The sequence below is a fragment of the Portunus trituberculatus genome, chromosome 33 (assembly GCF_017591435.1).
Source record: "Portunus trituberculatus isolate SZX2019 chromosome 33, ASM1759143v1, whole genome shotgun sequence".
Taxonomy (NCBI): Eukaryota; Metazoa; Arthropoda; class Malacostraca; order Decapoda; family Portunidae; genus Portunus; species Portunus trituberculatus.
Genome location: NC_059287.1, coordinates 8,982,696 through 8,992,695, shown reverse-complemented (window position 1 = coordinate 8,992,695; position 10,000 = coordinate 8,982,696). Strand labels below are relative to the sequence as shown.

The 10,000-nt window shown below is 46.4% G+C and overlaps 1 protein-coding gene and 1 long non-coding RNA gene across 4 annotated transcripts in view; both read left to right on the top strand.

Annotated features, from left to right (window-relative positions):
• The window catches only part of LOC123512462, an 8,440-nt gene extending 5,678 nt beyond the window's left edge, over window positions 1–2,762 (top strand). The window contains exons 2-3 of the long non-coding RNA XR_006677105.1: window positions 2,178–2,272; window positions 2,390–2,762. This is a non-coding gene — a long non-coding RNA (uncharacterized LOC123512462). The remainder of the gene's footprint in view (window positions 1–2,177; window positions 2,273–2,389) is intronic.
• Window positions 2,763–7,309: 4,547 nt separating this feature from the next.
• On the top strand, window positions 7,310–8,693 carry LOC123512457. Of its 3 annotated transcripts, none has more exons than XM_045268880.1 (2): window positions 7,310–7,625; window positions 8,418–8,693. In XM_045268880.1, the coding sequence occupies exons 1-2, from the start codon at window positions 7,316–7,318 to the stop codon at window positions 8,444–8,446; spliced, it is 339 nt and encodes a 112-aa protein (XP_045124815.1). In that variant the 5' UTR covers window positions 7,310–7,315; the 3' UTR covers window positions 8,447–8,693. The 3 variants fall into 3 exon arrangements, with proteins under 3 accessions (XP_045124815.1, XP_045124814.1, XP_045124813.1); XM_045268879.1 differs by having other exon boundaries at window positions 7,310–7,726; XM_045268878.1 differs by having other exon boundaries at window positions 7,310–7,740.
• The last annotated feature ends 1,307 nt before the right edge of the window (window positions 8,694–10,000 follow it).

Genomic DNA, 10,000 nt, shown 5'->3' with positions numbered 1-10,000 from the left:
TTCTCCTCTAACTGACTGTCTTGATTCTTTAAGTCACCGCCGCAATGTTGCATCTTTATCTGTCTTCTACCGCTGTTTTCATGCTGTCTGCTCTTCTGAACTTGCTAACTGCATGCCTTCCCCCCTCCTGCGGCCTCGCTGCACAAGACTCTCTACTTCTTCTCATCCCTATTCTGTCCATCTTCCTAATTCCCGAGTTAACCAGTATCTTCACTCCTTCATTCCCTACACTGGTAAACTCTGGAACTCTCTACCTGTGTCTGTATTTCCACCTGCCTATGACTTAAACTCTTTCAAAAGAGGAGTGTCAAGACACCTCTTACGTTAACTGGACCCTCCTTTTAGATTTTTTTTTTTTTTCTCTTTCTACTTTCCTCTTAACAGGGCCTGGCAACCAGCGGGATTTTTTTTTTCCAACACTTTGTTTTCCCTTGGCCAGTGCCCTTGTAATGTAAAAACACACACACACACACACACACACACACACACAGATGCAGTTTTTGACCCGATTTTTATTTTGATGAGGCTTCGTTTCAGGAGTTTTTGGATTTTATTTTTGCTGGTCTTTTTGGTGGGGCTTTTTGGCAGGGATTTTTGTATCGGCTTTTTGGCGGGGTATTTTGACTGGGGATCCTGGCGAGGTTTTTTGGCAAGGCTTTTTGGCGTGACGTTTTGGCGGAGTTTTGTGGCGGGAATTTTACGCGATTTTTATTGACGGAGCATGTTGGAGGGTCAATTTGGCGGGGCTTCGTGGGTCTTTTTCTTGGCGGGGCTTTGGCAGAGACATTTTAGCAGGACATTTTTGCAGGTCTTCATGGTGGGAAGATTTAGCTGCATTTTTTTGGCTGAATTTTGACTTTGATGAGGCTTCGTGGCAGGGATTTTTGTAGTTTGTTTTGGCTGGTGTTTTTCAAGGGACTTTTTGGAGGCGCATTTTGGTGGGACCTTTTGGCAGGACGTTTTGGCAGAGTTTTGTGATGGGACTTTTTCGTGTGTGTGTGTGTGTGTGTGTGTGTGTGTGTGTGTGTTTATGTGTTTATGGGACATTTTGGACGGTCATTTTTGCAGGTGTTCATGGTGGGGTGTTTTAGTTAGATTTTTTTTGGCGGGATTTTTGCTTTGACGAGGCTTCCTGGCAGGGTTTGGAGTTTGTTTTAGTGGTCTTTTTGGAGGGACTTTTTGACAGGGCTTTTTTTGTCGCACGCACGCAGTAACACGCACAGATACACACACACACACACACACACACACACACACACACACACACACACACACACACACACACACACACACTCACTCACGCAAAGCCTTACGCACGCACACAAACGCACGCATACGCAAGCAGACTCATTATCACACACACACACACACACACACACACACACACACACACACACACACACACACACACACACACCACATTTACACGCAGTTCTGCCCACAAGCTTGTATGCAAGCGCACGCACACTCACATTTTTCATAAACACACACACACACACACACACACACACACACACACACACACACCCGGTAGCTCAGTGGTTAGAGCACTGGCTTCACAAGCCAGAGGACCGGGGTTCGATTCCCCGGCCGGGTGGAGATATTTGGGTGTGTCTCCTTTCACGTGTAGCCCCTGTTCACCTAGCAGTGAGTAGGTACGGGATGTAAATCAAGGAGTTGTGACCTTGTTGTCCCGGTGTGTGGTGTGTGCCTGGTCTCAGACCTATCCCAAGATCGGAAATAATGAGCTCTGAGCTCGTTCCGTAGGGTAACGTCTGGCTGTCTCGTCAGAGACTGCAGCAGATCAAACAGTGAATTACACACACACACACACACACACACACACTGCGTGTCATCATTGTAAATAGTCATTCATTCTGCTTCACCTTTCTTTATTCTATTATTGATCTCATTTATTTACCTCTCTCTCTCTCTCTCTCTCTCTCTCTCTCTCTCTCTCTCTCTCTCTCTCTCTCTCTAGGGAGTGGGGCGGAGTCAGCGGAACGTGGGGTGTTAAAAGTGGACAGGAATTTTCTTAATGAAGGCGCGGCCAGATTTGATTAGTTTGTCGTCAAGTACAGTAAACTTGTCGTTTTCTTTCCTACAATGCCAACAAACACTCTCTCTCTCTCTTACATCATTAGTGGTCAGTGAACGTTTTGTGCTAACTTTGATAGGATCTCTGCCAGACACCGCAGCTCACCAGTCACCTCCACCACAAGTGTGGACCCCGCTACAGAGACCACCACCACTCATAAGCTTGATCTAACAGGTTTGTTTGTTTTTTTCATTCTAACGTGCATGATGATATTATCTCTATGCATTTGTGATAAGCATGATAAATAAACGCTGGATGCAGAAAAATGCAATGCCAGTATGTGTCATACAGTGGCCGTTCGGCGTGGAGCAGCCTGGCAACGCCTGAGCCAGTGTGTACAATGCAGTGAGCACCGCACACACACACACACACACACCAGCGTCGAACGTCGAGGAGGTAAGACGTGGTGTGTTTTGCTCCCGATTTTTTTATTTTTTTTTTATTTCGTTCTTTGTTGTTTTAGCAGGATGTACGAGAACGACTGTAAGGTATGCAAAGGTGAGGTGAACAATAGGAGTAACTCCATCGCATGTGAATGTTGTGGAGATTGGTATCACACGCGATGTGTGGGCCTTAAGGAAGCCAGCCAGAAGGTACTGAGGAACGACTTCCTAATAGGCCTATGCCCTGAGTGCCTAGACACTACCAGGGCATGGTGGGAGGAGAAACGGGTAGCAAAGGAAGAAGGAGGCACGGATGGAACAGGGAGGCCCTGACCCTAGTAGTCAAGGAGATGTGGAGGTGGAGGGGCGCCACAGGTGCAGTGACCCCACAGGAGTCCGACCACTCCTACAGCAACAAGGCTGTAACGGACTCCCTGGTAACCGAGGGAAGGGGCAGTGAAGAGGTGATGGTGGAAAAGGACAGCAGTCTGGAGGAGGTAGGTAAGGAGCCAAAGGTACAGGAGGAGGCCAAGGGAGGGGCTAGGAGTAGGAGTGCACTAGATACCCCCAGCCAGACACGGGCCAACAGCAGAGGTACCCAGGAGGCCAATAGTAAGAGAGGGAAGGAGGACCAGGGCAGTGTTGGGAGTAGAGGCAGGAGTGGCAGAGGTAAGGGCCATAGTGAGTCGGCATGGATGGGCATAGGTCGGCAATCCTGGCGACATATCCAGGATGGCAAGCGGCTATGGCTGAAGACAGGGAGCAAAGTTAGGAGGATGTGGCTGTTTGGAGATAGCCTGATGAGAGGAGTAGAGAAAGAGATATACTCCCTGTCGAAAGGTGGGTATAGAGTGATGGACAAAAGCAGACCAGGGGCCAATATTCGGGTCATCCGTGAGGCGGTGATGAGCTCCCTTCACCAGATGGAGCCTGAAGACCTGGTGGTGGTAGAGGGAGGAGGAAACGGGCTGGAGGATATAGGAGGACGAGAGACAGTGAGAGTGATGGAGGAGATAGTCAGAGTGGTGGAGCGTAAAACACACAGGAGGCCCCTGGTGATGTGTATCCCTAAGAGGAGGGACAAGGAGGGTCAGGTCTTTGGCCGGGAGAGGAGATGGGTGAATGGAAAGGTAGTAGAAAGACTGGAAGACTGGAAATGTGATGGGATGCAGCTGTGGGAGAGGATGGACTGGAGGCAGGTGTGGACACAGGATGGCGTACACATGTCCACTATTGGAAAGGTGTGGGTGGCCTGGAACTTGGTGGAGTGGGCTCAGCGTTGGGAGGAAGGCAGCAGGGAATAGGATAGAATCCAGAGAGAAGGGGCAGGTGTTTGTATGAGAGAGGAGGACAGAAGCGTGAAAGAGAGCAGGTTACCGAGAGAAAGGGAACCTGCGGGAGGAGAGAGTGTAAATGTAAAAGGAAGAGGAGGTACACACAGGGCGTCAGGATGCATGAGGATTGGGTGTGTGAATGTGAGAGGATGGGGCACTGGCAAGTTTGAGGATTTATGCAAGGAGCTGAATGAATGGAGCTTGGATGTGGTAGGTATCACGGAGACTCACCTGCGGGACGTGGTGCATATGGAAGGAAATGAGTTTGTCATGATAGGGAAAGGGCGTAGAAAACAGGATAAGTTAGGAGGAGGCGTAGCCTTGCTCCACAAAAAGGTGAGGAACCTGAGAGTGGAAGAGCTGGACATAGGAGACAGTGCTGAGAGTGAGGACGTGCTAGCTGTTCGAGTGGAGTGCAGGAGTGAAAGTGGCAGAGCTGAGAGGATAGTCGTAGTGGTAGTGTATATGACAGTGGAAGGCGACAGAGCAGTTAGGAGAATGGCAGAAAATATAGTGTTTTGAAAAAGATTGCAAGAGAGTATGCTGGAGAGAGTGATTGTTATGGGAGACATGAATGCCCACATAGGTATGTTAGGTGAACAAATGAACAGGAATGGTGAGATGCTGGATGAGCTTGTGAATGAGGTGAGTTTGGAGAATCTCAATGAGACCCTGGCTGAAGGACGAGTGACTTGGAGTGGGAGAAACCAGGAGTCTGCGATTGACTACATGCTAGTGAATGGGAGAATGCGTGAAGTTGTTGACCGCATGTGGATTGATGAAGATGGGATGATTGACATAGTCTCAGACCATAACATGCTGGTGTTAGAGTGCAAGTTGAATGGAAGAGATGGAACAAATGCCAAGGCCAAGAGGAAAAAGTGGAGATTGAGAGATGTAGGATGGGAGAATTTCCAGGTGGACTTGAGTGAGAGGAGCTGGGAGGATGAAAGTCTAAGCGACGTGGATGAACTGAATGATAGATTTGTAGAAAATGTGAGGAATGCAGCAGTAAGCCAGATAGGGTATGCAAGAACAAGTGCCAGAAAGCATGCATGTAGGCCGTGGTGGAATAATGAGATCAGGGATGCTAGGAAGGAAAGGAAGAGACTGAATAGGGTGTGCAGACAGTTAAGAAAGAGGAGACATGAGAGTGAGGAAGCTGAAAGGAGCACCTGAATGCATGGGCAGCGTATGTGAGTCAGCAGCGAATGACGAAGCGAAAGATAATGAATGCTAAAGTTACAAGTGAGAGAAGTGTGATTCAGTCCCTTAGAGAGAAAGGTATGGAAGGTGGGCGAGAATGGTATAGATTCCTGAGGGGTGAGGGATGCCTAACAGTGAGAATGTGGAGAGCCTGAAGGTGAATGGGGCAGTGGTGACTGATAAGGAAGAAATGAGAAGGGCAATAAAAGAGTTTTGGGAAGAGATTGGAGGTGTAAGTGAGGTCTTTGATGTGGATGAAGGACATGTGTCACTGGAGAGAAAGGATGCAGATGAGTTGAATGAAAGGATCAGCAGGGAGGAGGTGGAGAAATGTGTGAAGAAGCAGAAGAATGGGAAGGCAGCAGGGCCGGATGAGATACCGTATGAAATGTACAAAATGGAGAAGTAGTGATTGATAGGATGACTGAGTTGTTCAACCAGGTGTGGGAGGAGGAGAGAGTGCCGAGAATGTGGAATGAATGCAGGGTGACCTTGTTGCATAAGGGAGGATATAAGAGTAAGAATGAGTTGAGGAACTACAGGCCGATTGCGTTAGTTAACACAGTAGGCAAAGTGTTCAGTGCGGTGTTGAATGAGAGATTGTGCAAATGGATTGAGAGAGTTGGAGTGTTAGGCGAAGAGCAAAATGGATTCCGAGTGGACAGGAGAGCAGAAGACAATCTGTTTGTGGTGAATGAATTGATTGAGAGAAAGAAAAGGGATGGTAGCAAACTATACTTAGGTTTCTTAGACATAGAGAAAGCATATGATAGGGTAAACAGAGAAATGCTAGGTAGGGTGTTAGAAAAATTGGGTTAAGTGCAAAGATAGTTAACATAGTGAGAAGTATGTATGTGGATACAAGAGCTAAGTATAAACTAGGGATATAGAGACAGACTGGGTGAAGAGTGAAAGAGGAGTTAGGCAGGGTTGCATATTATCACCAACCCTCTTTAGCTTATATACAGAAGAATTGGCTGCTAGAATGAGGAGAATGAATGCAGGTGTAAATGTGGGAAATGATAAGATAGATGTGCTCTTGTATGCAGATGATGTTGTAGTCATGAGTGAGTCGGCAGAAGAGCTACAGAGTATGCTTGATGTAGTAGATGGGTATGGAAGAGATTTTGGAGTGAGATTTAGTAGTGAAAAGAGTAAGGTAATGGTTGTGCATAGGTCAGAGGATGAGAGGAACCATGTGTGGAGATTAGGAGTGAATGAGGTGCAGCAGACAGATGAATATAAGTATCTGGGGATGTGGATGAGTCCGGATGGCTGTGTAAAGATTAAGAATGAGAAGATAAGTATGGCAAATCAGTGGGTAGGTCGTCTTGGAAGTGCAGCAAGGATGAGGGCGAGTAAATATGACGTGCTGCGAGAAGTTTGGAAGAGCGTGGCTGTTCCGAGCATCATGTATGGTATGGATGTGATTGCTTGGAATGAGAGTGAACTAGATAAGTTAGAAATAGGGCAGAATAGAGTTGCAAGAATGGCACTTAATGTACCTAGATATGCAGCAGTAGAGGCCCTTAGGGGTGATATGGGTTGGAGCACTTTTAGAGAGAGATATGTGAAAGCGACCCTAAAGTATAAGGCTAGGTTAGAACGAATGAATGATGCAAGGATAGTGAGAAAAGTGTTTCTGTGGAATGTCAGGAGTAGCAAGTGGGGGAAGAGGTGTGTCAGGCTGGTAGCAAAGAGTGGGTTAGTAAGTAGTTGGGTTTTCAACAGGTAGAAGGAAGACATTTAGAGAGAGACTGGAGTATGATTGTTAGAAATGGAGAAGGTAGAGAATGGGATGTAAGAAAGTGGAAGAGTGAGATAGACAGAGTAGTGAAAGGTGTGGGACTGGATGACTGGAGAAATAGGATGGAGCAAAAGAGTACCTTGGTATGGTATAGAGAGAAAGAGGCCCCAATGTATGAAAAGTGGTATGACGGAAGCCTGGGTGGTGATCTTCTCTTCCGAGCTAGGGCACAGTGCATGGATGTGAATGCAAGGAATTATAGATGGTCAGAGTCCCGCAGCAAAGTGTGCCAGATGTGTGACTTGGGAGAGGATGAGACAGTGGAACATGTGGTGGTGGAGTGTGTGAAGTATGCCAGAGACAGGTATGAGATGATGCAAGTGGTGCTGAGGGAGCTGGGGCATGACAGAGTGGAGATGACAGGAAGGGAATGGATGGTGTTGCTGCTGGGACTGTGTGGGGAGACGAATGAAAGGATGATTGAGGCTGTGAAAGAGTTCCTGGAGAGAATGTGGCGTGCCAGATGCAGGAACTAGTGGTGTGAAAGATGGTGATTGCCCTCTTTGTTGTCTGGTGTTCTTTATGTTCCCTACAGGAGCTGCCGATACAAAGGCCTGACCCAGAAGAAATTCTGCGTCACCTGTACCATCAAGATCAAGATCAAGACCGAGGCGGCCCTCCCACCGGCGCTGCCGCCACAACCACCCTCTCTTGTGGCAGGGGCTGGCAGGGACGCGCTGGGACGCATCCTCTTCACCGACCCACACAAATAGAAGGACGCCATATACAAGAGGTGGACACAGCGGGAAAAGAAGAAAAAAGAACTTCAACATTAGCGGAACAAAGAACGAGAAGAAGTAAGGAGCTTCCGTTGCAACATCTACATCTACCACTAATGGCCACCGGGATACGTGTCTTATTTAATGATTTCCGAGGCCCCTGGCGGTCATGGAGGACGGTGAGCAGTGCCTGGTGAGCCCTGTGGCATTGGTGCATGTGTGTGTGGAGTGCCATTGTGTAGTTATTAGTATTCATATGATTTTTGAGAGGGTAATTGTGTGTGTGTGTGGTATTTATTTTAATATTTAATTCATTCTATCGGCTGTGTAAGGGGACTGGCACCGGAGTAGGGCTAGTTTTTATTATTTTTGTTATGTTGAAGAGGTAAACTTGTGTGAGAGAGAGAGAGAGAGTGTCTAGTATTTATTCAATCTATTTGACTGGCACCGGAGTAGGGCTAGTTTTTATTATTTTTGTCATTTTTATGTTCCTCCTTAGCCAAGAATCTTAGATACAAAAAATAAATCAATAAAAACGGTTTCTCCAGTCCTCTCATGCTAAAATGACCCTAATCTAATTTTTAATCCCCGGGGTTGTGTGGCTGGCCTGGGGTTGATGGGGGCTGGCAGGGGTGATGGGGGCTGGCGTGGGTCACAAGAGGGGGCTTTTCTCCCTTATGCAGTCCTCTCATATGCTAAAATGACCATAATCTACTTTTTAATCCCCTGGGGTTGTGTGGCTTGCCTGGGGGGTGACGAGGGGCTTGCGGGGGTGACAGGAGGGGGGCTATTCTCCCCTTTACCTCTCAGTTGTCCTTTTCCAGTCCTCTCTTATGCTAAAAAGACCTTAACCAAATTTTTTATCCGCAGGGGTCATGTTGCTTGTGTGGCCGGTGTGAATGTGACCGGGGGCTTGGCAGGGGTGATGGGAGGCTTGGCAAGGGTGGCAGGGGTGGTGGTGGTGGTGGTGTCCTTGGGTTCCCTTGAGGTAGTGTACACAGAATACTTGTCAGTGTACTCGTTTGCATGGCCAACTTATTAACTGTCACACCTGTGCAATGTCACCTTTGTCATACGTGATTCTCTCTCTCTCTCTCTCTCTCTCTCTCTCTCTCTCTCTCTCTCTCTCTCTCTCTCTCTCTCTCTCTCTCTCTCTCTCTCTCTGATATTAATCCAGTTTGATTTATTTCAGATTGTGTTAAGATGTGGAGAAACAGACCAAGGAAAGAGGAGGAAGAGGAAGAGGAAGAGAAGAAGGAGAAGGAGGAAGAGGAGGAAGGAAGAGGTATAGGAAGATGAGAAGAGGAAGAAAAGAAGGAAGGACTCAAGAGAAAAAAAAATAGGTAAAATAGATATATTGTCATGTTAAAAGGTTAAATTTTTGTTCTCTCTCTCTCTCTCTCTCTCTCTCTCTCTCTCTCTCTCTCTCTCTCTCTCTCTCTCTCTCTCTCTCTCTCTCTCTCTCTCTCTCTCTCTCTCTCCCCACCCCTCTTCCTCCCTCCCTCCCTCCCTCCCTCCCTCCTTGTTTTGAGAGCATTTTAAAATAGTTTGGCATATTTTGAGGGCACTTTATGATAGTTTGGGATTTTTTTTAGGGCATTTTAAGACAGTTTGGTATCTTTTGAGAGCATTTTAAGATAGCTTAGCATGTTTTAAGGACAATTTAAGACAATCCAGCATGTTTTTAAGAAAGTTTGGCAGGTTTTAAAGACATTTTAAGACAGTTTATGTTTTCAGTGCATTTTAAGGGAGTTTGGCATATTATGAAGGCATTTTAAGACAGTGACATGTTTTAAGGACAATTTAAGACAGTTTGGCATGTTTTATATGCATATTAAGATAGTTTGGCATGTTTTGTGAGCATATTAGGAGAGTTTGGCATGTTTTTAGGGAATAATAAGATAATTTGGCATGTTTTGAGGGTATTTTAAGACAGTTTGGCAGGCTTTGAAGACATTTTAAGAAAATTTGGCATGTCTTGAGGGCATTTTACCATAATTTGGCATGTTTTGAGGGGCATTTTAAGACAGTTTGGCTATGATTACACCATTGTATTGAGATTAGCAAGTGTCTATGGAGGTCACAAGATTAATGGCCACAGTCCTCAGTATTTTAATGCCCCACATGATTTTCTGAAGCTGCATAAAATCCCCAAACACAAAATGAATATGTCCTGGTACTGAAGGGGTTGATGGCTACGAGCTGCATGCCAAGTCTCTCTCTCTCATAGTTAGCACGCCCATAGATCATCACTTTTTGTTTACTGTTGTTCACTTTACCTTTGTCAAAGTTTATGGTGAGTAGATAAGGTGCGGCGATTGCTGGAGCTTAATTGTGGTCCAGTTTCTGTGTCTCTGAGGGCATTTTGATCATTTGTTACATTATTAACCCCTTCAGAACTGGGACGCATTTTACCTTGAGTTTTGGGTGTGATTAGAGGGCTTTATTAACAT